The following is a 27,532-nucleotide window of genomic DNA, read 5'->3' on the forward strand; positions in this document are numbered from 1 at the left end:
GTTGTACCATTCTTGATACAGTGCGGGGTTTCCAAGATCCTGTAAAAAGTGTGCGAATAAATGCAACAAGGTTGAATTATGTTCTTAAATGACTGCGTTTGTAATGATTTACTGATAAACTAATTTATGATTCATACCTAATTTTTTAATCTTAAATGCAGCTTGACCACATCAATAAACCCATTGACATGAATAAAGCTAACAAACTGTTAACCTTAAATTTATTTTACTTCCGGGTTGTACCATTCAAAAAAAAAAAAAAACGAGAAAAACGAGATGATGCAGGGGACACATTTATATATTTCGAAATGATGCAAGGGACACATTTATATATTTTAAAATGTTGTAAAAAGCCCCAAAACGTGGTATAAATTTAAACACAAAGCTTCGTGTTATTAGTATCGACAATTATTAATTTACTGTGTTTTTTGTTTACTACTTTTATTTTCACAATGAAATTTCTACAACAGGCAGGCACGTTCGGTGATGGCCCTGTGACATGACGTTTACACGACTTTTTAAAATTGTTTTAATTAAATAGTTTACAAAATACATTAGGGAAACAAAAACAATTCCATCAAGCACACAACACATTTAATGTGAAATCAAACATTCCAGTGCCTGTGAATGATTTGAAGTCGTCTTATTGGAATGAAAAGATCACATTCACTTCCTTTCAGTTCACCTCACAAATATATTAAGACAATTTCTCTTTGTTCTTCATTTCCTGAGGCGGTGTTGATTAGCAATTATGGCTCCTTCTGTTTGTATAAATTCCATCCTTAATGGGCACAAGGCTATTCATAAACACACCAAAAACACATGACTACAAAATACAAATCAACGTGTTGCATTGAATTTGCTCAGTGGTGCAAGTGATTCAGCTTTTCAAGTAAAAAAATGATGTGTTATAATTTGTGTATATTATCACACTCGCCATCATTTCCCTTTAAAAATGCCCTTAATGAAAAAAATTATAAAAAAAATTAAGGATCTTTGAATCAAGCATAGGCAATAAATGTACATTCATTTTTGTACAATCTTTGTGGAAAAGTCATTCTGACATACAGATGCTTTTGGTACAATTAAAATATCTTGAAATCATCTTCCATTAAACGCAACATCATCACTATGTTTTATAAAACACTTGACAGCAACTCTTGGTCCACTCTTTTTCTACATCTTTATGCCAGCGTACAGTTCGTCTAGTTGGGATCGAAAGTATTGTCTCAGTTCATTCCTCTTGGCTTTCAGGGTTGGCGTGAGCAGACCGTTGCTGACTGAGAACATCTCAGTGTGGATGTGTATGGCTTTCACCTACAACACACACAAACACACAACCTGTGGAATAACAACATGTGGTTGCTGGTGCTTGGGACCACGTTGCTATCAGAGAAGGACTCTAATATCACACAATTTTAATGGCTTTCAAACTGTATTAAATAAGTAAGAGCAAACTATTTGTTTACAGTGCTGGACACTATCATCAATGAGGGATACCGGAGAAGAGCCCTGAATTAAAGTACACAGAGTCTATATAGCGAGCACCTCTAGAAAGTGAAACCTAAGTTTGTGCAGAAGTGAGAGTTAAGATTCTTCTTCGTCGTCTGTAGGTGTTGCGCAACTCTGATTGTGCTCTGTGAGTGTGTGTGAATCTATAGGTGTCATAATACCTAACACAGTCATGCGTGTGCAGTCTTTGTTTACCTGCTCAAAGGACTTTAGGTCGGACTCCTTTCCAAGTCGCACCATGTCCTTCAAAATGGCTGCCTTGACATCCTGTAGAGCCAAGAAAAGAAAAATACCTCAAAACAAAGTCTCAAAGCTCTCAGCACGTCCAGTAGTGTGACATACTCTGCGTCAAAGTCAAGTCAACGTACGTCATAAATTAGATTTCGCTGTGAAAGTTCAAAAATGAGGTTGCTTGGATCAAATTATGATGGTCTAAGTCTACCTACAACCACTTTGCAAAAATGCAAAATGGTTCATGCCACCTGGTAGGACTTGCAGGTTGCGTTAAGAGTTGCTATCACATCCTACTGCTAAGCTAAGCATTCATACACAGCCTCATATTCCTCGAAAAGACAAAATCAGGCTTCCAGAAGATAAAGAAAGCTAAAAGTAGGCAGTCAAACGCTTGTCAAATGCATGTTTAGCGCTATGTTTTCTTGTTATCATTCCCTGAAGAATTAATGGTTGCCATGTGTATTATTCACGTGTTTAACCCTTCTATATTTTACCTTGTGACTTGACTGTACAGTAGGTAGTGTTGTGCATAGCGACACTCCCTGTATAGTCAAGTGCGTGTTAAATGCTTGTTTTTTAGCCTTACCTCTCTGCTACAAAGTGCTTCGTAGCTACCCTCTATTTCCATGGTCCTCTTGGTCCAAGCAGGCAGGAAGTCAGGGTCTAGAACCACCACTGCAACAAGACAAGCCTGCGGAGAAAAAACCCATACATGAAAGTTCAAGGAAGCAGAGGGTCCAGTAAGTGCAGTACAGTAGGGACTTCATTTCATCATGAGTAGTGTTCCACCCAGGTTTACAGCTTTGAGAGGGTGTGGGAGCACAAACCCACAGAAGCACACGTGCATTGTGGTCAAACGAGACCTACTAGCTAACTAGACCTTCTTGGAGGTGCAGGTATGGCAGGTGAGACACTGGTATATTACACATGTGAACGAGCAGGCATAAACCAACCAAGTGATTGTTTCTGTCGATGGTGGGGAATCAACTGTTGAATGATGTTGAAAGGAGTGCACTCCTTTGCAGCAACCAGCAGAGGCGCTGTTGATTAAAGCTCAACTAGTTTGTTGTCTACAGCAGTGATTCCCAACCAGGGGTACACGGACCCCCAGTGGTACATGAGCAAATTACAGGGGGTATGTGGAAACGTGGGTACTCATGGTATGACAAAAAGGCTCTGGGGGTACACAAGACAGAAAAGGGTTGGGAAACAGTGGTAAAGTAGTGATTCTTAACTCATGGGTCGCAGAAAGCCAGTCAAAAATATGTAATACACAGTGGTGCCTTCATTAATCCGTTTCAGAAGGTCAGACTCAAACCAAAACCGACTCTAACCAAAGCAAAATTTCCACAGAAAATAATGTAAATCCAATTAATCTGTTCCAGACACCCAAAAATGTTGACATAAAACACATTTTATAGACAATAATTATAGTTTTACATGCAGAAGATGATGCAAAAATAATTACAAATGACAAACGAATGGATCATTGAACATTTAACATCACTTTTACCAAAAACTGTTGGGGAAAAAACATACAAAACCATCAATTAACAAAATAACACAAAATAAACATTATTCTGTTGCAACCACAATTTGCAAAAATTTAAAAATCTATCAAACTAAATATCAACATTCTAGAACCAATAAGCAAACATTAACCGAGGTACCACTGTACAACCATATTTTATTTTTATTTTGTTGAAGTAAAATTGAGTAATATTTTAGTCATCTTCCTCCTTGGTATATATTTGTCGCACGGTTATAAGTGAAATATATGATTTTGCGGTCTTATTTAGGGCAATTTTGGAGGGCAAGTTTTATTTTAATGTATAAATGATTTGTATGCATGCAGCCATATTCTTCCTCATTTCCTTGATAAAATGCCTTGATAAATTCTTCTGAAATGCACTTTGGACATGTAAGCAAGTGTATTAATGTTTCAAAAGATGACATAGGCAATTCAATTTTTTAAAAATAAAATAAAATTGTAATAAATAGAGTATTAATAAATAACACTAAATAGTGTGTAGGAAATTAAATTAAAAACAACACAAAAATAAAAAAAAAAAAAACATTTGCTTGGTTTGACTTAAAAGTATATACAAATAACATAAAAATAAACATAAAAATAACTTAAATAAGAGGGTCACGACTTAATGATAATTGGAAAATGTGGGTCCCGGGATGAGACCATTTGAGAACCCCTGGTCTTAAGAATGACAAATGACAAACACTGTTTCAAGTCCAACTCCGACCATGTCTGCACCGATACAGATATTTTAAAAAACACATTTTTCTATGCGTTTTGAGCTCTCGTCCACATGCAAACATAGGTTTTTGTCTTTAAAAACTGAGCTTTTCGGAGCTTCCATCCAGTCATGGGCGGTGTTTCTGTCTACCCCAGGGCAGCTGTGGCTACAGATGTACATTACCACCCTTCACTGTGAAGCACTTTGGGTACCTTAAACGGCGCTATATAAATCTAATCCATTATTATTATTGAAAAACATTATTTAAAAGGAAATTAAGCCACCCCCATACCAAATGGAAGGACTTATGGGCCAAATGGGCTCACAAGGATAAAAGGATGGAATTAGGACATTGTATGGTGACTGTACTTACCTGCAGACTGTCCCCATGCACAAACACCTGTGCCACTGCATCACTCCTTACATAGACATTCTCAATCTTCTCAGGAGCGATATATTCCCCCTGGGCCAACTTAAAGATATGCTTCTTCCGATCCACAATTTGGAGGGTGCCATTCTGCAAACATATTGAAGCACAAATTGAAATAAAATACATATGTAGGCTATATCTGGACAATAAGAATCAAGCAAGGAGAGTAGTTTGGGGTTCCTACAGGAAGCCATTTCCCAATGTCTCCGGTGTGAAGCCATCCATCAGCATCAATGGTCTCCGCCGTCTTTTCTGGATCATTCAAGTAACCCAGGAACACATTGGGACCTTTCACACACACCTACAACAGAGACAAACATGTATAATTAGTACTGGAAACCCGACAGAATCATTTTTTTATGATTACAGTCACCTCTCCTTCGCCGTTTACTGCTAGGTACTTCATCTCCGCCACATCCACCAGTTTGATGTTGTTACAGGGCAGGGGAGCACCCACGTGACCTGCAAAGTGATGACCAGCTAAATCCTCAACAAAAGCAGTTCCTCACGAGGCCTTGCTAGTGCTTTGAAAATCAAAGTCAACCAAGTATTGTACCTGCTGTCCAGTCACCTGGCGTGGTCATTGTGCAACCGGCTGTGCATTCCGTCTGTCCATAGCCTTCATAGAACTGTGTGCTCAAACAAAACCTTTACTGTTTTATTGCTAATCCTTATCTACAAAATAAGTAAAAAAAGTATGTATGATTTGCGCTGAGATCAGATTCGTATCGGCATCGGCCGATATTCATATTGGAAGTGAAAAAGTAGTATCAGGACACACCGCTAGTCACCACTAGTGCGTAAAGCACTTAATGTGCGGTTCCAATCCTGCTTCACGGACTACCTCTTCCATTATTACGTGCATCATCATTCACAGGAGCGATGCCATGGTTCAGTCTGATAAGACTTTTCACTGCGCTATTCCCACGAGACACGTTTTCACTAAACGAGAAATATCATCCCGTTTTAATCTTACGATTTAATCTTGTGACGCCCCGGTAAACAATAAACCTTGTTACCTTTAGGTGAGACAATTTACAAACCCCGTTGTAAATGACGTTCACTTTCAAAACTTACAAACTTTCATTTTGAGTGCAACTACTAAAAGTGTACTACTTTTCTTTTCAGTTTTTCTGTGATTGTTTTTATTGTAAAAGAGACGCCTATAAATGGCAACATTATCAGATATTGTGTAGGCCCTGTACATTGTCAGGGTAATGGGAAATGGGCTACAAATGACAGCCACTGTTACCTGACATCCCAATGCTGCTCGGAGGAAAGTGAGGACAGTGGGAGAAATGGGGGCTGCTCCGGTTATCATGAGACGCACACGACCTCCTACGGTAGCCTGCGGAGGACAGCACACTGACACTCAACACCGGCATCGGCTTCAATCTTTGTACAGTACAGTGGGGCCAAAAAGTATTTGGGCGCCCACCAGTTGTGAAAGTTTTCCCACTTAAAAAGATGACAGAGGTCTGTAATTTTCATCATAGCTAGACTTCCACTGTGAGAGGCAGAATGTGGGAAAAAGAAAATTCTAGAAAATCACATTTAATAATTTTGAAACAATTTTTTGTAGATTCTTGCAAATAATAAATATTTGGACACCTACAAAAAAACAGGAATTCTGGCACTACCACGCATGTAACTTCTCCTTTAAAATGCTCTTACGTCCTCCACTTGTTACCTGTATAAAAGACACCTGTCCACAGCCTCAAACAGTCAGACTCCAAACTCCACCATGGCCAAGACCAGAGAGCTCTCAAAAGACATCAGAGACCGAATTGTAGACCTACACAAGGCTGGGATAAGCTATGGAGCTTCAGGCAAGCAGCTTAGTGTGACAAAATCAACTTTATTTGCGATAAATGAAAAATAGAAGGCTTACAAGGTCACAGATAATCTTCCTCAGCCTGGGGCTCCATGAAAGATGTCACCTTGTGAGGCCCAAATGATCTTGCGAACAGTAAAGAATCCGCCGAAAACTACACAGAGGGGACCACAGTCACAAAGGGTACACTGACTGCTACGTCGTCAGGGATTGAAATCCTGCATTGCCAGATCTGTCCCACTGCTTAAAAATAGCATGTACAGGCACATTTTAGGTATACCAGAGGCCATCTGGATGATCCAGAAAAGGATTGGGAGAATGTCATGTGGTCAGATGAGACCAAAATCGAACTCTTTAGTAAAAATTCCACTCGTCATATTTGGAGGATGTGGAGTTGCATCCCAAGAACACCAACCCACGGTGCACGGTGGTAGAAACAGCATGCTTTGGGGCTGCTTCTCTACAAAGGGGACAGGATGACTGCATTAAGGAGGGGATGAGAGGAGAATGGGGCAAAGTATAGTGACATTTTAAGCAAAAAACCTCCTTCCCTCAGAGCATTGAAGATGAAACGTGGCTGGGTCTTCCAGCATGAAAATGATCGTAAACACACCACCTGGCCAACGCAGGAGTGGCTTTTTAAGAACCATTTCAAAACTTGCCAGATCTGTAAAAGATCTGCATGGAGGAATAGACAAATACCAGCTACAGTGTACGCAAATCTGGTGAAGAGCTGCAAGAAGCGTTTGACCTCTGTCATTGCCAACAGTACAAAGGTTACAGTACAAAGTATTGAGTTGATGTTTTTGTTAGTGTCCAATTATTTATTTTCCTGTCCATTATGCTAAAAAAATGTTTAAAAGTCTTTCATAGCTTTCTCTATCCGTATTGGCTGTCCTCAAGCAATTTACTCTTATTGATAAATTTGTCCAACCTGTTTTTGTCGTTTCCATTCCAAATCCATTACAGTCGGTTATGTTTTTGCTTTACATTTATTAACAATACCACTGATTTCCTTTTTTGTCACATCAGTGCAGAACATGGAATTGAGATTGCTGTCTATAATTTCCTTTCCTTCCTCTACTGACAAGAAATTTGGGATATTTTCTTTCAGTTTTGGTCAAATATTTACAAAATAGTTTCAACTACCTCGTTCATATTATCATTTTTGACATTTCCATCTGTAAAATAATGAGGGTAAACAGCTCTCCGAGTACAATTCCTGATAATACTGTTTGGTTGTTGCTGTAATGTTTTTATTCTTGTGTTTTTATTCTAGTAATGTACTATAATATTCTTTCTTACTCTCAAAATGTTAGCTTATTTTTATATATCGTATATGTTTTTCTGCTTTTTTAGTCTTTTTAATTGTAAATCTCCTATATATTTGTTTTTTCTTAAAGGCATTTTGCAATCCTTTTGTCATCCACGGCAGATTTTTCTTCTTTTGCTTATTCCTTAGTTCTCTCAGTGGACAGTGCTTGTCGTAGAACTTGATGTAAATATAGAGAAAGTGTTCATATGCTTCATCCACGTCATTTTCACTGTACACACGCTCCCAAGTTTGTTTACCCAGATCTTCCTTAAAAACACTGATACTTTCCTCTGTACGTAGTCTTTCAAGATTCAAGAGTTTTTATGGTAAAACAGGTAGTTATACTATGCAATGAAATTCTTATTCTGTTCATTCTCCCAAAATTTAGAAGGTCCTTTTGTCTTTCATATTTCTCCTTTTATATTTTGCATTAAAAATTGTAAACACTGGAAGATGGTCACTGATATCATTAATTAGCAGCCCATAGTTCTGTTGTTATCAAAATCATTAGTGAATATATTATCAACTAACGTTGCACAATGATCTGTAATTCTGCTTGGTCTGGTAATTTTAGGATGTGACTCAAACTGTACATTGTATCTACAGTATAAAGTCATCTATTATCTTTTGCTTATTTGGATTCAGAAGATCAATATTGACATCTCCACAAACGTAGATTGTTTTTTGGCTGATGTCCATGAAGGTTGCTTTGATCCAGTGTGCTATATAAACAACTTATTCATACATTTTTGCTTTTTCTTTACAGATTTAAATCGTTATGCTTTCTAAAATGTTATCAATAGCAAATTGCATGTTGCATGTTTTTCCATGTACAAAGCCACTCCTCCTCCCCTTTTGTTGTTCCTGTTAACGCTGATCATTTCATAACCTTCCACAATAATTACAATTAAACATGTAATTAATTTAATTATTCATTATTTTGTAATTTATTAACTTTATCCTTATTGTTTTTTTCCACCTGTGCAATAATCCTGCTCTCTCATCAGCATCTATATATGACACACCTGTGACAGATTTTTCAACAATATTAGAGAGCGATATGCCTTTTGCATATATAGAAAAGGTTTTACATATTTGACTTCAGCTCATGAAAGTTGGAAGCAAAAACAAAAGTTATATTTTTGTTCAACTAACCTGAACCTTCTTGAAGACCAGTCGATCCCAGATGCTGTTCCTCCTCATAATGCCTCTGGACATCTCTGCCTCCTTCTTACTGTAAGCAAAATCTAGAAACCAGCGCTTCATAGGAGTGTTGGCCTGCCCAAAAATCTAGAGAGACACATTTGTTTGGTAAATACAGTAAACAATGGAACAGACATGAGGTCCTTTTATCGAGCTCACCCACCTTATCATACATTCGGTTTAGGAGTCGAGGTACCACAGGGAACACAGTAGGTTTCAGTGTGCTGAGGTCATCCATCAGCAGACGAATATCACCCTGGAAATATCCAATTCTAGCGCCCAGGACTATCATCACCCCCTGAACATCACAATTGAAGATAGAAAGGAAAACGTGCTTGAGAATACAACAGCGATACCAATCTTGTATTAGGGTGTCAAAGGGAAAATAACTACCTGTACAACTCTCTCAAACATGTGAGCCAAGGGAAGAAAGGAAATATGTACATCCATGGGACCCAATGGACAGCTGACCTAACACACACAGGGAGGCGTACACACACACTTGTTGAAGGTTCTAGTCTCAAACACCAACTAAAAAGATCTGTCCTGAGAATAGGAGTTAAGATGCTGCTGCAGACGGTGCTTAATATAAAATAGGGACAGACCCATCTGATATTCAGGATCGGTATCAGTCTGATGTATGCGATATTGGAAGAAACAAAAATAGAGAGAGGAGCCTTGGTTAGCGTACGCCTCGGTTAGCATGTATTTCATTGTTAACGTCAGAAATGTTGTCTTGGTTTGCATACATTTTCCGGCTAGCATACAAGTGGAACGTGTAGGCCACTTTAAAAAAACACCGCACCCTGGCATGGACATCGACCGCATCAAATCATGCAATAGTGAAATTTTGTCCCAATTTCCTGCTTTGTGTGAAAGACGGGCATATAAATGCCAGATGTATTGTGACAATTTCCATTCAGTGCCCTTAAAATGTAAATGTAATCTGCAGCTCACCTGTGTGAGTTTAATGAAGGCTGAGCAGTTGGACACAATATTTCCATGTGTCAACATGGCTCCCTTTGGGTTCCCTGAAATCACACACGCAGTTACATCCACATCTTTGTAGAGTATGTGTGTGTGTGTGTGTGTGTGTGTGCGCACGCGTGTGCGTGTATCACGCGCGCATGTATCACCCGTTGTTCCACTTGTAAAGCAGATGACTGCCATGTCGTCAGGCTGGGGAGGCTGGAGACATTAACGTGTCCAAGGTAAAACAAAACCCACAATTATAGCTCCTCATTATTACTGCCTGTTGAAAAAGTGCTAACAGGATAATGGCCACTTACCACAGGTTGGCGATAGTTAGCCTTTCCAATTGCCTGCCCAACAAGAAAACAGAGAATAATTTGAAATAAACAACAAAACAAAAATAGGTACAGTAGATCTCTACTATTTTGTGGGGAATGCACTCTGACCACCCGAGAATGGCGAAAACCCCCGAGTAATTGAAACAGCCAACTAACACTGATCACTAATCAAACTAAACGCCTCTCTCACTTATGGTGCAGCTAAAAAAAAGTGTGCGACTGGGCTTCCCAGCATGCCTTGCAGTTTGTATGTATGTGGGGACATCTTGATACAGTGGTGCCTTGGTTAACATCATTAATCCGTTTCAGAAGGTCAGACTCTCCAAACGGACTCTAACCAAAGCAAATCTTTACATAGAAAATAATTGATCTTATTAATCCGTTCTAGACACCCAAAAATGTTAAAAAAACACATTTTAAAGACAACAATTCTTGTTCTACATGCAGAACATGATGCAAAAATAATTAGTTAGTTATATATTGTTATATAAAATAATATATATGTTGGAAAAAAGCTCCTACAAAATCATCAATTAACTAAATAAACACATTATTCTGCTGCAACCAAAATTTGCAAAATTTAAAAAAAATATATATATCAACTAAACATCAACATCCTAGAACCAATAAACATCTACCTTGCCATTTAGTATAAAAAAATTTAAATAATTAAAAAAAAAAAACGCTTCCAGCAACGACGTCGTGAAAGTGCACTGGCAAGGATGCCTTCGTTATAAGGTGTTTGGTGACGTGTTCCATGTTTACCTCCAGATGCCGCGAACATGCTACAGTAAGCTTGAATGCTTATGTTTTTTATAAATTAGTATAAAATAATATTGCTTTGGGGCCGCATGGTGGTCTAGTGGTTAGCATGTTGGCCACACAGTCGGGATCAGGAAGACCTGGGTTCGAATCTCTGTTGGGCATTTCTGTGTGGAGTTTCCATGTTCTCCCCGTGCGTGGGTGGGTTTTCTGCGGGTACTCCGGTTTCCTCCCACATTCCAAAAACATGCATGTTAGGTTAATTGGTGACTCTAAATGGTCCATAGGTATGAATGTGAGTTTGAATGGTTGTTTGTCTATATGTGCCCTGCGATTGGCTGGCGACCAGTCCAGGGTGTACCCTGCCTGTCACCCGAAGTCAGCTGGGATAGGTTCCAGCATGCCCCCGCGACCCTAATGAGCAGAAGCGGCATAGAAAATAGATGGATATATTGCTTTGTAGGTATATTAGTGTGTAAGCATCTATTTTGATACCCGCATAGTCCATGTGGTACAAACAAGATAATATTAAATATGGGTGGGGGAAATAATCAGTTGCGGACATTGATGATTATTAATCGATTCATAAATGTCAATAATCGATGGTGACAGAACAAAAAAAACAGAACAAAAAGATGGAAATCGGAAGTGCCGCCTGGACTGTTTATGGTGGTGCACCTAAGTGTAAGACGCTACCAAAATGGCTAAGCGTAAATTCCGCCCCGCATCCGCTGGATTCAAAGCGAGCGTCTGGAAGCACTTTGGCTTTCACAAAGTTGAAGGTAAAAACGAGCTGGACAAGAGCCAAACAATATGCAAGCTTTGTCATACAAGCTTAAAATATTTTGGAAACAACAAATATGAGAAACCACATAGCACGTTTCCACCCGAACCAGGAGGAAAAACAGCCAGCTGAAGTTGCTGCCAACCAGAGAACCATCAAGCAGGTGATAATTAATTTTCCAGCCAACTCGGAAAAGGCGAAGCGAATCACAAAGTCCATCGCAACTTTTATTGCGAAGGATTTCCGTCCGTCTTCGATTGTTGAGAAGCAGGAATTTCGTCTACTCTTCATCTATTCTATGAGTGTCCACCCTCAGTGTGTCAAAACTCAGCAACGTCGAGCGCATAGATTCTATGCCATAAAAGGTACAGGGAGTGGCCGAGTGCAAACAGAGAGCAGCAGGAAGTGGTCTTTCCGAGAGCATGAGGCGGGTGGTCTTCATGCAAGCTGATTATGGTTTTATGCTTACCAATTTTGGCACTACATTGATGCCACAAAAAGCTTTGTGCTAACCTCCATGACCTGCAGGCTGATGATGTCAATTCCAGCCTGCTTGCCTCTGCTGACAAGATCCTCACTGGGCGTCTCCATGATGACAATGCTTTTCACGGTGTGTTTCCTGTCCTTTACGCAGTCAAGTACCAGGTTGACTTTATCTGCCACGTCACATACTATGGTTGCGATGGAAGCTGCGAAAATGCAGGCAGTTACAATCAGTTACAATAATGTAGAACTCATGTAGAAATTAGAGCTGTCAATCAATTTAAAATATTTAATCGTGATTAAATCACATTTTGTCCATAGTTAACTCAGAATTAATCACACGTAATCGCCAATAGAAATAAGTTTTTATCTATAATACGTAAGGATGTAACTCTTTGTGGTAAACGATTTGACATGCAGCTTCGATAACTACATCAAATTCTATGTAAATGGATATCAATTTTGGAAATATAAGCCATTATTTTATTCAAATAATAATATACATTCAGAAATCCCCCAGTTTTTGCATGTTTAATGCGTTTTGTCACACTTTAACAGTCCTTGAATGCACTTTCTAACTGTGTCCCACGTTGCATAGATAGACTACTATACTGCATTCTTACCTTTCTTCTTTCACCTCATATTTGCTCCCAAATGCTGATACTATGTGGGAATGCATAAAGGTAAGATCTGATGACCTTATTGAGTGCTAATGTGCATATTTGTTCAGTACACGACCTCTCTGAAAAATAATCTCCAGTGTCGTACTGGTGGATGGTGGCTTGGTATTCATTTCATGCTTTTAATTTGATGTTGATGTTGTTCCTGTCATAGTTTTACACAATAAATAATACATAATAATAAATACGATAATTTAGATCATTATAATGTGCGTATGTTTTACTGATGTGTCGATGACTAGCTCATGCGCTGCTAATGTTTGCTAATGCTAGCGCTGCTAGCTCTTCAGCCATGGTCATATTGACATAATCCCCCAATTAGCTGTTCATCGGTTCAGCCTGCCGTTAACTAGCAGCTAGTACCCAAATTTTAGCTCACAGGTCAAAGCAGAAAATCACTCCAGGACGGCTCGAATCTAAAAAAATTAACCACTCGTTAGTTGAGACACTTGTATGCCAAGGTACTTCTGTATAAATGACAATAAAAAATACCGTCCGTGCTTCAGTACCTTGTCGCTTCTCTGTCAAGTCGGTGTAGTCCGTGACAATTCCAATCACAGCGACAGTAGATACAAATAACTTTGGTCTTGCAAAAGGTAACTTTGGTCTTGTTGCAAGAGCCATCTGCCAGGGCTTTGAAGCTAAATTTACAAACCCAAATACCCTTTTATTTCTCTATTTCTGCTCTATATTTGTTCCCACTTGTGACTCCAGTCACCGCTACTTCCTGAAACTACGCTGTGGGCCGAGGATCAAACAGGACGTGCGCACGTTAATGGCGCGTCAAAAAAAATTGTGCTGTTAAAGGAAACTTCAACTTTAACAGCCCTAGCACAAGTGTAAAAAAAAAACAAAAAAAATGTATACATAAAGACTTGTGGTAGTCTCTTGGTGATTGTTTATTACCTTTGTCAAGAATGTAGTTGATGGCTTCTGCTCCAAGGGTGTCATACAGAGGGACTGACACCAGGGAGTATGTGTAGCATGCCAGTTCAGTGATGGTCCACTACAAAATAAATAAATCACAAATATGATGATTAACACTTCTTTAAGTATTACTCAAAGGTGGGTTGTCACCAGGCGCTAACATTCATACCTCTGGTCTGTTTTGAGAGAAGATGCCAATGTTGGGATCAGTGGTCTTGGAATGTTGTTTGTAAAGAAAAGCTGAACCAAGATTTTCTGTTCTCTCCATGACCTGAAATACAATCAAGCACATACAGTACAATATCTCACTCTTTCGATGCTCAATAAGCGGGGTCCAAACCATTCCATCATAAACCTCCAAATGATCCCCTTATTTTTAAACAAATGATATTCTTGACCTTTTTTTTGTAAATCAACATGCTAAAATCAATTAAATGTAGGTTACAATATGCTAAGCAGGTAAATATACACAATAGACAGCAGGACTATTGCACGTGTGCCTTAGGATGGCCACAATAAAAGGCCACTCCAAAACGTGCAGTTTCACTGTATTGTGAATGGCAACAGTACCTCCACTGTCAAACTATTGTTTGTGCTTTCTTTCACCTCAGCAGCTGCCAAGGTGAGGCTTACCTCTTGGTAGGACATCCATTCATAGAGACAATCTGGTTTTCTGGATCCCAGAAAGGGGCCATTATCTAAAGGAAACGCAGACCAAAGTTTTTATTTTTTATTTACAATGAAGCAATTTCAGTAGACATTTTGTGTGACTGCTGAAATGCTTGAGCTGAACTGAAATGTAAAATGAGCATTGAAATATCCTGTGTTGAAATCTATTCACAGAATGAGGCTCGAACCAGCAACCATCAGGTTGGGAGACAACAGCTCTACAACCAAAGCAATGCCACTGAGCACAGAAGAAGCAGAATATTACATGTAATGTCAATTGTAAAATTAATTACCACCAATATGGGGTGGCATATTATTAGTACAGTCGTCCCTCGCACTATTATTGCGGCTCCATTATCGCTCCCTTCGCTATATAACGTGGTTTTTCAGAAAATTAATTAATAGTTTCGTGGTAGACTATGGTCTATTATTATGTAGTATGTAGTATTCTGGTCACTAGGCAGCAGTAATGACACAAAACATTGAGACATTACCTTATCTAAACACTGCACAAAGTCATGAAGTCAGTCATTGCATGTCCGACATGATAGTGGAAAAAAGTTGAAAAATTACAACTTTATCCATTTTTTAAAATTTTTTCTTTAATATTTCAACTCTATGCTACTAATTATTATTCGTCATAATATTATGAGTTTATTCTCCTAAAATTGCGACTTTTCTTGTAGGAACACGCCTTTTTTCGCTTAATAGTATGACTATCGTCGTAAAATTACAGCTGTTTTTTTTCCGTTTTTCCTGCTGTTGTGTCTTTTCATTTTCCAACTATTTCAATTTCTTCTTGTAAATTTTCTAATTGTACTTATTATTTTATTCCCATAATATTTTGATTACATTCTCCTAACATCATAACTTTTTCTGCAACCTAATTTTCCAAAAATTACAACTTTATTTTTTATGTTTTCTTTCTCATAATATTATGACTTTTTCTTTATATTTCAACTTTATGCTACTAAAATGACATTTTTCCTCCTAATACGACGTTATTCTCGCAAAATTATGATTTTGTCTCGTTAGATTACAACTTCTTTCTCTGCTTTTCAGCATTCACACAAAGTTTGAAAATGGTGCGCAATTTTATGTGTGAATACTGAAAAATGGTGCACAATTTTAGCGTTACAATGATGGGTGTTTGCTAGTTAATCCTACATTCAAGAGTCGAGTATTCGTACAAGCAGGTGATGTACAAGCAAACTTGCATTTTAGCTAGATGCTCACTCTAAGGTCAAGTCTAACACCGTCATCACAGTTGACTCGGCAGTACGTATACCTCATTTCGGAGGTACGGATATCTACTTAGTTTTTTGGGCTGGTTACTACCACTTACGTCAGCACCGAGTTCAGTATGCATCCCTACAATTTAGTAGCATTAAGTTTTCCTTCATGCCCATGCACTTGCAGACATTTTGGCATTATCCTAACTACATGAGAACAATAACATACTGTGGAATGCAAAGGTTTGGGCACCCCTGATAATTTTCAAGATTTTCCTTTATAAATCACTGGTTGTTTGGATCAGCAACTTCAGTTAAATATATCATGTAGCAGACGAGCACAGTGATATATGAGAAGTGAAATGAAGTTTGTAGGATTTACAGAAAGTGTGCAATAATTATTTAAACAAAAGTAGGCAGGTGCATAAATGTGGGCACCCCTGTTGTTTTATTGATTTGAATACCTTTAGCACTAATTATTGGAACACAAAATTTGTTTGGTAAGCTCATTGATCCTTGACCAACATACACAGGTGAAGCCAATCACGAGAAAAGGTATTTAAGGTGGCCAATTGCACGTAGTTCTCCTCTTTGCATCTTCTCTGAAGAGTGGGAACCTCAAAACAACTGTCAAATGACCTGAATGCAAAGATTGTTCAACATCATGATTTAGGGGAAGGATACAAAAAGCGAGCTCAGAGATTTCAGCTGTCATTTTCTACTGTGAGGAACATAGTGAGGAAATGCAAGACCGCAGGCACAGTTCTAGTTAAGGCCAGGAGTGGCAGGCCAAGAAAAATCTCAGATAAGCAGATGCTAAGGATTGTAAGAACAGTCAAACTGAACCCACAGACCAGCTCCAAAGACCTACAACATGATCTTGCTGCAGATGGTGTCACTGTGCATCGTTCAAGCACTGCTCGCAGGACATTGAGCTGCTTATGGTAAAATGCAGACCTTTTTATTTGCCTCGTGAGTTTAGCGCTCTGTTTTTAACTGCTGTTACATTCCACCACGAGCTAACACCGCTAACGCACTGGGCCTCCTACATGACATCATTGATAAACACGAGACCAAACAGCCGGATGCTGTATTCATTATATCTGCCGATTTCAACCACTGTAACCTCAGGACTGTTCTCCCCAAATATTACCAGCATGTAAGCTTTCCCACGAGGGAAAATAGCATCCTGGACCAAGTCTACAGCAACATGAAAGGTGCTTTGAAGGCTGTTCCAAGACCCCATTTTGGAAAAGCCGACCACATCTCCATATTCCTTTATCCAACATACAGACAACTCCTCAAGCAAGCTCCCCCTGTAAGTACTGCTGTTAAAGTGTGGAATGAAGAAACTGATCAAGTACTTCAGGACTGCTTTGGCTGCACAAACTGGGATGTGTTTAAAACTGCAGCAGGGAGGGAAGATTGTACTGTTGATTTGGATGAATATGCTTCTGCTGTTACTGGCTACATTAGCACATGCATAGAGACTGTTACCACCACCAAGTATTACAGAAAATACCCTAACCAAAAACAGTGGATGAACTGTGATGTAAGGGCTAAGCTACGTGCTCAATCGACTGCATTTGTCATGGGCACCGCTGAGAACTACAAAAAGGCCAGATATGACCTGTGGAGGGCTATACAAGAGGCCAAAAGACAGTACAGACAGAAGCTGGAGGGCTACTATTCCACCTCAGACCCTCGGCGCATGTGGGCGGGGCTCCAGCACATCACAGACTATCGACAGCGGAGTAGCGTAGCCACATCCAGCCAAACTACACTTCCAGACGAGCTGAATGAGTTCTACACCCGCTTTGACACCCAAACTCCTGATGAGCAGAGAGGGTGGCTAGACTTGGGGAGCACACAGGACTCACCTCTCATGGTGACATCAGCTGATGTGCGCAATGTTCTGAACAAAACAAACCCACGAAAAGCAGCAGGCCCAGACAACATCTCAGGACGTGCACTTCGGGTTTGCTCATCAGAGCTAGCTGATGTGCTTGCTGACATATTTAACTTGTCGCTTGCACAAGCATCTGTACCGACCTGCTTTAAGTCCACCACCATAGGGCCCGTACCCAAGAACAGCAACGTGACCTGCTTAAATAACTATTGCCCTATAGCACTCACCCCGTATTGTTATGAAGTGCTTTGAAATAATGGTTATGATCCACATCAAAAAGAGCATCCCAGCAACTGCGGACCCTCTACAGTTTGCATACCGCCAGAACCAGTCTACGGATGATGCAGTCAACACTGCCATCCACACAGCCCTTTCTCACCTACAGGGCCAGGACACATATGTCAGAATGCTATTTATAGACTATAGCTCTGCTTTTAATACAGTCAGCCCCCACAAACTCACAAATAAGCTCCTCACACTTGGCCTGTCACCCTCCCTCTGTAACTGGGTGTTTAAATTTCTAACAGGCAGGCCCCAGTCAGTCAGAATCCACAATTGCACATCCAGCTCAAGAATTGTGAGCACTGGGACCCCACAGGGGTGTGTGCTGAGTCCGCTCCTCTACACGCTCTTCACCTACGATTGCGTGGCCTCCCAGAACAACACCAGCATCATTAAATTTGCGGATGACACTACAGTCATCGGCCTGATCACTGGTGGTGTTGAAACATCATACAGAAGAGAGGTGGCGGACCTCATAGCTTGGTGTCGCGATAACAATCTCCTTCTCAATACAGATAAGACTAAAGAGATGATCATCGACCCAAGAACAAGGGAAAAGGAGCCGCATAGACCCCTGTTTATTGATCAGACTGAGGTGGAGAGGGTGAAAACCTTCAAGTTCCTTGGCACACACATCAGCGAGGACCTCACCTGGTCTCACAACACCCAACAAATTATGAAGAAGTCCCAAAGGAGACTGTACTTCCTGAGAAGACTGAGGAAATTTGGCATGTCCACCACAATCCTGAGTTGCTTCTACAGATGCACTATCGAAAGTGTCCTTACCGCCTCCATCACTGTTTGGTACGGTAACTGTACAACACGTGATAGGAAGGCACTCCAGCGGGTGATCAAGACCTCACAGAACATTGTTGGGGCAGCCCTCCCCTCACTGCAAGACATTTATAAAACTAGAGTCCTACGAAGGACACACAACCTTATCAAGGACAGCACACATCCACAACACTCATTATTCACACTCCTACCGTCAGGCAGACGCTACAGGAGTTTGAAGTCCAGGACCACAAGGCTGGCAAACAGCTTTTACCCACAGGCCATCAGGCTTCTCAACAAAGCACTCACACACACCGCACACAACACAGGCAACACACTCATAGCACTTTTATTTATTTATTTGTATTATTTATCTGTATTAATGTCTCTTCTGTTGTTGTTGCTTAAATTATTGGTATTTATGTTTCTTATGTTCTTATTCTTTCTTGTGTTTCCTTTCTTTTCTTGGGAGAATGAACAGAATAAGAATTTCATTGCATAGTATAACTGCCTGTTTTACTATGCGTATGACAATAAAACTCTTGGATCTTGAATCTTGAATCTTGAAAAGGAGGATCTACTAAATTTCGAGGTAATTTTTCTGTTGGGGTGCCCAAATCTATGCACCTGCCTACTTTTGTTTAAATAATTATTGCACACTTTCTGTAAATCCTATCAACTTCATTTCACTTCTCATATATCACTGTGTTCGTCTGCTATATGATATATTTAACTGAAATTGCTGATCCGAACAACCAGTGATTTATAAAGGAAAATCTTGAAAATCAGCAGGGGTGCCCAAACTTTTGCATACCACTGTATGTAACAATATAGTGGCACCAGCACAAAAAACGTCCACTGTGAGTTTCTGTCGAACGAAATCCATGTGAGGTGTAATTTTGTCAACTGTATGCATGAAAATGACTTACTGGATACGCAAGCACCTCTCAGGAAGAACTCGTACAGTGTTCTTGCGTCATCATAGAGATGTGTCAAGAGGGTGTCTCCATTCAGCATAACTGACTGGTGTGCCAACTCTCCTCCCTGTGAGAAGAAAGCACGTTTAAAAAAACAAAACAAAAACACTCACCTGGGCATAGTTGTGAGAACTAGAAACTCACCGGAATCTCCACCGACTGCATCTGGAGGTCACAGATGGAAGGCAGGGCTTTTGGTCGCCTGGTCATGTAATAGGTCGTTGCAGCCGCTACTGCCCCCATGCTGATCACCGTAGCCCTGGATAGACCCCTGAGGTACTGACTGACATTATCCATATCTGGCAAAGTAAGCGTCTGCAGGAACTCCTGGCTGAACATGGTGCTGCTTTTGATATATCAGGCAGGTGCGTTTGGTGGAGTGGTTCACGAGTGCCTGAAGGCTCTGAAGGTTCGGAGTGCTTGTACAACCTCAGGTAAAGGAGTGTGTAGAATTCTTCAGGCCAGGAGCGGACCTGGTGAGGGGAGGAAAAGAGTCAATGTTGGTGTAAAAGCACATTTTTATAACATGTTACACTACAACGAACGTGCAGTACACTTGCTGAATTGGAAACAGTGATAGAGGCAATGAAATCAGTTAAGTTCAGTGTTTCCCACAGGACTGCAGTGTACCTGTGGTGTTGGGTAGTGGGGGCGTGGGGTTAACATCTAATTTGCATAATTGCATAATTATTTAATGTCTACAGGGCTCTAATAATGTTAAAACACGTATTTAGAAAGTCATAAACAGGTTGTCTATGGTCTAACTACAGAAATATTCCTTTATATATTCATACTTCACGGTAATTCATTTATCACGGTCACCAATTAACTGTGATAAACGATGACTGTACTGCTAAAATCAACTTGGTATATGGATTTAAGACACCAGTCTTTTGCATTTAAACCTCTCCCCCACCATGGGCAAGACCAAAGAGCTGACTTCAAGATTGTGACCTACACAAGACTGGAATGGAATAGAAGAGAATCAAAACTAATTGTAGACCTGCACAAACACTGGAATGGACTACAAGAACATCAGCGAGATTGTGGACCCGCACAAGAGTGAAATGGATTACAATACAATCAACAAGATTGGAGACCTGCACAAGAGTGGAATATACTCTAAGAGCATCAAAATGATTGTAAACCTGCACAAGCCTGGAATGGACTACAAGAGCACAAAGAAGAAGCTTGGTGAGAAAAATGAGCACTCTTGGTGCAATCATTGATAAATGGAAGAAATCCAAGAGTCAACCACCCTTCCTTTGTAGCTCTACGAGCGATGTTAGCTGTGTGTATGTTTTCCATTGCAAATACGTTGCAAGACTTGTCACGCACAAGTTTCTCATGGTGGCACAGAACCAGGGACTTGCAATACGACCAATCTCATCGCACATTTGAAAATGATTTTCACAACACCATGGATTCCTGAAACATCCACCGCTGTTTGAAACATTTGCAAAGTGTGAGAAACTTCCACGGGGCCTCAAAAAGTCATTGGCTGTAACAGGAAAGAGTCAGCCTCTGCCGGTGGTGATTAATGTCAGGTTTAAACTAGGGATGGTCCGATCAGGGTTTTATGCTGCAGATTCCGCTACGATCATCCAAAAACGATCACGTGGATTACCTGGACATTTTTGAATTTACTTATGATGAGTGGTATTGGTCAGGGGCAACATTTCCAGGGGCCCCTGGCAAACAGGTCATTATTAAAAAAATAATCGTTTGGGCGGATTGTCTTTTTTTTTTGCCTATATTTGTGTGAAACTATTTTTGTGCTATTTAACACAGACCTGAATTTAATTTCATACATGTTTTGGAATAATACGAATACCCAATGGGAAATAAACTGTTCAACAATTATTTTTTAGCTCAACATAACAAAATTAACATAATACGATAACACACATAAACATCTTTATTAAATAGAAATTGTCCTGCTCCACTTAAAACAGAATTAATTGAGTGTCCAGGTGGCAGGGGTCTCCAGCTTTCATCACTATTTGAGTTGTCAACTATTTGTGTTTTATTTATGACTGGCAACATTTAAATTGTGCACTAATTTATTTACGAAGCAGATTGTCAGGGTGTCGGCCGGAACCGGAACTTGGATGCCAGGACGCGTGAGCTGGTGGCTTGGCGTAATAGTATTTATTACACAAAAGAGCATAAAACACAAACAGAGGATGCAAAAGTACAAACAAGGAAAAGTGCAACTAAAAATCACCCGGAAGTACACAGGGAAAAATACTAGAGTTAACAAAAGGAGCTACCGAAAAAGGAGTGGTAGAACAGCAACACTATAGCCTAGGCCACATGTGTCAAACTCATGCCATGGAGGGCCGAGACACTGCATGTTTTCTCTCTAACCAGTTTCTTCAGCAGGTGATTTAATTGATGAGCTCCTTCCCTCAAACTGAAGGTGTTGATCATTAAAATCACCTGCTTTAGTGACTGGCTGGAAAGAAAACCTGCAGTGTCTCGGCCCTCCACGGCACGAGTTTGACACCCGTGGCCTAGGCTAACAAGGCAGCACTGCAAAATACCGGGCAGGCTGGAAACAAAGGACGAACACACTGCAGGAGGCAAGTGTGGCAAAAAACAGAAAACGCAGCGCGAGGCTGGAGAGGGATGCTGAGTGAAGCAACAGGTCGCAAACACTGTGGAGTTGAGCCGGAGTTGACAGGTTGTTGGCAACAATCTGGCAGCAACCATGCAGGAGCTTACTGCTTTAGACAGGTGCTCCTGATGGGCTGCAGTTGTGTTAATTAGGTCCTCCCGTGGCAGAGGAGGTGCGCTGCAACAGACAGCAGAGAGAGGGCGACAAAGCAGCGCACAGACCCTAACACAGATCTCCACTCAATGTGACCATGTCTTGATGCTATTTTGTGCTCATTTGTCATAATATAAAATCATAACGTCTGTAGTCAACATTTATAATTAATACTATTCAAAGTTGAAGCAAATATTCTTTGACCCTTTGGTAGATAGGAGACCCCTGTGATAGCATCACCATCACAAGGCTGGACACACCATGTGTTTATGTTCATTAAAGAACCAGACAAAAGTGTTTGGAGGACAAGACATAATTAGTATAATGACAACATGAGAGTAAAAGTTGTTAAGCGACACTTGAAAAAGTTAGTACGTACCCTGTGAACGCGCTATTGGACAAAAACAAGGTCCAAACTACCATTGCTTGTTTGTTTTAAAAACAAAATGTCACTGTGGTAAAAAGTCACATTTGGAGTGCAAAGACTACAAGCTAGGCGGATAACTAACAAAATACAGCCAGTGACGGCTAGGCAAAGCATGTAAACAAAGATATAAGATACAAGAATAGTCAACCGGAGATGGGTTTGTTAAGGAAGTGATCAAACACGCTTGCATCAATTGGCATAGCCTATGGCAAGCTCAAGAAGAGACTTGTCATAGCAGACGTACGATTTGCCGCCACATACCGATCGTTTTTTGTGATCAACTTTGAAAGGAATTTATCGGCATACGCCGATCACGTTATTTTAATGGAAATCAGCTGATATTGATCGGTGGCTGATCGATCATAGCATCCCTACTTTAAACGCTTGAGGACATCGAGCCTCGCTACATTATGCCTATTGTCGATACAACTGTATACCAGATGCACCAGGCGGGAGGGGTGGGTCGTACATTATAGCGATCTAAATTATATTATTTATTATGTATTGTGTAAAATTAAGAAATGAATAACATCAAATTAAAAGCACAAAATGAATGTCGACCTACCATTTACCAGTTCCAGACAAGTTTCTCCAGAGAGATGATTACATCGCTGTTTGACATGTGCGATAAAAGGCAGTGCGCTAGCATGCATTAACTTGAGACAAATGTGCACATTAGCACTCAATAAGTCATCAAAACTTACCTTTATGCATTCCCACATAGTATCAGCATCATTCTGTGCAGCCCGGTACCAAATGACCCACGGCCCGGGGGTTGGGGGCCACTGCTCTAAGTAATATCACCCGATCAAGCCTTTTCTAACATTCCATGCTGCAAACCAATAGTTTGTATGATCTTACATCGGATCAAAATTGGTATGGTATATTCAAGGCTGCAATATCAGAATCCGATAAGAAGGGAAAAAGTTGTATCGGGACATCCCTACATTTTATGAAAGTATTCTGCACTTACCTTTACCAGGCAGTATGGCGTTGCTTCCCTCAATGTGTGCCTGGAGCTACCGCAATCAGTGCCCTTTGATATGCTCCTTCCACACAACACTTCTCGTTTTCGTTCTCTTGTGGATGTATTTGGAGCCACATTTTGCACTGACCACTGTCTGTTTTTTTTTAAATCACGCTTTTGTTTTTATAAGGTGATGAGTAATCTCAGCTAATCTACAATGTCTGTTTTCTAAGTCACGCATTTTTGTTTTTTATAAAGTGATGAGTAATCTCAGATAATCCGCCAACCAAAGGTCAGGCGACATCCGATGACAGTGAGCCAGACTGACTCAAAGATGTGATGTAATGAAGGTATTAACAACCCACTGACGACATCAATAAAGACCAGAAAGTTTCACTTGAACACTCGAACTGTTGTGCTTCTCTCCTTGTGTGGTGGCCATTTTATGCATTTTACAAGATCAAGTAAGCTTAACTTTGCAAACATGCGCTGCAAAAGCCACGAGAAAAAGCTGATCAGCCCAGTGAACTTTCCTCCAGTAGCCTTCAACCTCTGTAGTCAGCTGAGATGATTGGACAGAAGAGATAAAACACTGATCCCCACAGGAAACAATACACCATAGAAAAAAAAAATACATACATGTATGTATGTATGCATGTATGTATGTAGATTTCTTTGCATTAGGTACTGAGTGCAGCAACAGTTCATCATAATCACAACCGTTTTAGGCCTCATAGATTCTTCTGAGCAGATTTCTGATGTAATCACTACATATTTCACTGGAAACAATACAAACTGCATACTGTACAACGCGACCTCATGTTCATGTTTTTCCTGCTTGACCGGACCATCCAAATGTGTGTAACATGGATTACAGCAGTTCAGTTTGGTGCTTTAGAAGTCTCTCATACTAGCCACTTGATGTTTAACATTATAACAGTAATCCCTCTGTTATCACGGTTAATTGGTTCCAGACCCGACAGTGATAAGTGAATTTCCCCAAAGTAGGATTCCTGATTTATAAATGGAATTTTTTTTTCGTAGTTATAGCGTAGACAACCTCTTTACGACCTTCTCAATACGGTTTTTAATATGTTTTTCAGATTGGTTTATAGTGTTTTCAAAATAACTAATTTGGAGGTATGGAGTGGAAAACACAACGGTGCCATAGCTTGAGTCCTTACCTAACCCAATTGTAATTTGACAAATGTGGAGTACAGGTACTTTACACAGGTTTTTCTAAAGTTAGCATCAGGCGTTCCAAATGTGCGCCATTGGAAACCCTTGGTTACACTCGTCTTCACAAACTCCATACAGTTTATAGTTTTCCTTTGAAAACGGTTTTGTCGTGATTGCTTGTAAAATAAAGACAAAAGAAGAAAAACTGCCGGTGTTTGGCCTCGGGGGTTCTACTGTAACTTGTGCGTGGTGCTGGTGACAATATGACTTAGACTATTCAACCCAGTGTTTCACGTACATTGTAATTTATTTCTGGCTGCCTGCCACAAATAGATTTGGTGCTCCCTGTTCACACTTACTCATGAAGATATTACACTAGGTCCCCAACTTACGAACACCCGACTAGCGAACATTCGCGGATACGAACACAAGCCGACTGGTCTATATTTTATTTTATTTTATTTTGCCTTGTAGTCGCTCAATCAGTATTTATACTGCTACTGTACATGCTTAACCAGTAGAGGGCACTGTGACACTAATAATGGGAACAACAAAGGAAGCGTTAGAGCTAATGGGACCAACAGAGGAAGAGTTAGACGCTGGGGAGATAAAGCTAAATGGAAAGCTAAATTATACAACCCGGACAGAGCGTGTGATTAAAGTTTATGAAGAGTTAATCGGCCTGCTTAATTCTACACCACCCACAGAACACTACCTCTTTTACAACGATTTGTCCTTTTTTTCATTAACTCCAACTCCACCATCACGACGTATGCTCGACCACTCCTCTTCAAAGGTAAATAACATTTATCATTATGTATTATTATATCACTTTTATTAGTGTTTTTTTCATTAATTATCCTCGTTTAATATTACTACTGCATCCAAACTCATATTTACATACATACGCATATACTGTATATGTATACACGTACATGTAGTACCTATATCATTGGTAATATTACCTTTTACCCTACTTAAGAACAATTCGACATAAGAATGGTCGTCTGGAACCAATTGTGTTCGTAAGTTGGGGACATAGTGTATATTACCTATACAGGGTGGGCCAAACGTAGGGTTACAGTTACTTCATTATCTGTTTCACTTTAACAATGAAGTAACTACCACTACTTTTGGCCCACCCTGGATACACCATTCATCACAATGACATGCTATGCAAATCAAATGGTGGCGTCATCAACCCACTTTGCCACAAATACATTGTAGCTTTGTGGGAAACACTACACCACTACATCAACACAGCACATGGTCAAAAAATAACACTGTATTACAGGAATTGGGACGGGAAATGTAGGTCTGACCAAAAACGAGTCCATGTTGTGAATATCAAGCATCTCCTAAGACCAGATGACTCCTTTGACCTTTGACCAAACGGTAGGTGCGTTACTTCACAGTGCGTTATGTTGATGTAATCTATGAGGAAGTCTGCGGCAACCAAAAGCACTGCAGTACAATTATTTGCCATTTGAAAAGGAGATGTTAACCTTCATTTCAAGCACTACTGTAATCGAGGCGACTCTCTAAAGCGCACTTGAACGTTGCTAACGGTTTAACAACAAACGGGGTATGCACATCACATTATTATTAAGGGTATACGTGTGAAAAACTGATGCAATTCGCAGTAACAAAAGAGGTAGTAAAGTAACATTTAAATGACAGCCGTTGTTGTTGTACAGCAAGGAAAATCATGTCGCAGTTGTGCTGACCTTTCGATGCGTGGGACGTCAATCAAAGCACTACTTTTATTTTTAAAACGCAACCTTAAGCATGAACGTTAACATTAGTTTAAAAAAACAATCAAAAGTTGTCATCGTTACTAATATGGCGCCCTGTTTGGCTTTTAGTGTTGGTAAAATGAACGGCTAAAGGAAGTTCCCACCTGTTAGCAGCAGTTCTTCCCCGGCTTCTTCTTGCTTGACCACGAGCACTCAGCGTTGAGTGGGAGTGTCAGGAAATTTACTTTCCGGTCAAACCTTTCACAGTAAAACAACTATCCAGCGTGCCTAAAAACCCTTCAGCAGTAGTTGGATATTGACATTACTGTAACTAAAACATACACTATAATCCCTCTTTTATCAGGGTTAATTGGGTCCAGACCCAACCGTGATACGTGAACACTACACATTGCATCTTTCAATAAGTCTTCTGAATGCCTCATATTTGTATTTGTTTGTTTAGCCATTTTAATGCTTGAAAATGCTTGATTTAAAAATCTGTATAATTTGCTTGAATGTGCATATATATATATATGTTTACTAATAAGCCATAAAACGGTGATAGAGTGAAGCCCAGAATTCGGAGCGTGATGTGACAAGGGGCAACTGTAAATCATAATCCTCAAGAAAATGGATTGTTTCTACTTGATTTCACAATGAAACTATGCAACTGATCTCCACAATAAGACGCTACCACCACCTAATGCCCAAAGGTTTTAGGCCTTGGCTGAGGTCTCCAGTACAGTAGTAGCTATTTTTTTCAGGTCTGACTGATCATAGTTTTTTGCAACATGACCAAATATGGGCCCATGGTTAAACTACTGACTATCAACTGTTGGTTCTTTATTCTTTGTATACTGACTTGGTTTAAATTTTCAGCA

The 27,532-nt window shown here is 40.0% G+C and overlaps 1 protein-coding gene across 4 annotated transcripts; it reads right to left on the bottom strand.

The window, feature by feature from the left end:
- Positions 1-398: 398 nt before the first annotated feature.
- Positions 399-26,930, bottom strand: LOC129189501 (long-chain-fatty-acid--CoA ligase 1-like). 4 transcript variants are annotated; one of them, XM_054791221.1, is made up of 21 exons: positions 23,743-23,907; positions 19,714-20,042; positions 19,522-19,636; positions 14,360-14,424; positions 13,896-13,997; positions 13,706-13,805; positions 12,150-12,325; positions 10,070-10,102; positions 9,917-9,968; positions 9,738-9,811; positions 9,174-9,251; positions 8,944-9,078; positions 8,733-8,867; positions 5,681-5,776; positions 4,985-5,057; positions 4,802-4,890; positions 4,613-4,729; positions 4,372-4,515; positions 2,333-2,437; positions 1,708-1,779; positions 402-1,317 (listed from the first exon to the last, which is right to left on the bottom strand). In XM_054791221.1, exons 2-21 carry the CDS (start codon positions 19,906-19,908, stop codon positions 1,177-1,179), a joined length of 2,097 nt encoding a protein of 698 aa, XP_054647196.1. In that variant the 5' UTR covers positions 19,909-20,042; positions 23,743-23,907; the 3' UTR covers positions 402-1,176. The 4 variants fall into 4 exon arrangements, with proteins under 4 accessions (XP_054647194.1, XP_054647195.1, XP_054647193.1 ...); XM_054791219.1 differs by lacking the exon at positions 23,743-23,907 and adding an exon at positions 26,816-26,930 and having other exon boundaries at positions 399-1,317; positions 9,738-9,968; XM_054791220.1 differs by lacking the exon at positions 23,743-23,907 and adding an exon at positions 26,643-26,801 and having other exon boundaries at positions 399-1,317; positions 9,738-9,968.
- Positions 26,931-27,532: the final 602 nt, after the last annotated feature.

The sequence above is a fragment of the Dunckerocampus dactyliophorus genome, chromosome 11 (assembly GCF_027744805.1).
Source record: "Dunckerocampus dactyliophorus isolate RoL2022-P2 chromosome 11, RoL_Ddac_1.1, whole genome shotgun sequence".
In the NCBI taxonomy this organism is placed as follows: domain Eukaryota; kingdom Metazoa; phylum Chordata; class Actinopteri; order Syngnathiformes; family Syngnathidae; genus Dunckerocampus; species Dunckerocampus dactyliophorus.

Coding starts and splice junctions, on each gene's coding strand:
- LOC129189501 (XM_054791219.1), bottom strand. CDS start 19,908: ATGTTCAGCCAGGAGTTCCTGCAGACGCTTACTTTGCCAGATATGGAT. Junction 13,998..14,359: donor AATGGATGTCCTACCAAGAG/GTAAGCCTCACC, acceptor ATTGTATTTCAG/GTCATGGAGAGAACAGAAAA. Junction 1,780..2,332: donor AAGCACTTTGTAGCAGAGAG/GTAAGGCTAAAA, acceptor TTGGCTCTACAG/GATGTCAAGGCAGCCATTTT.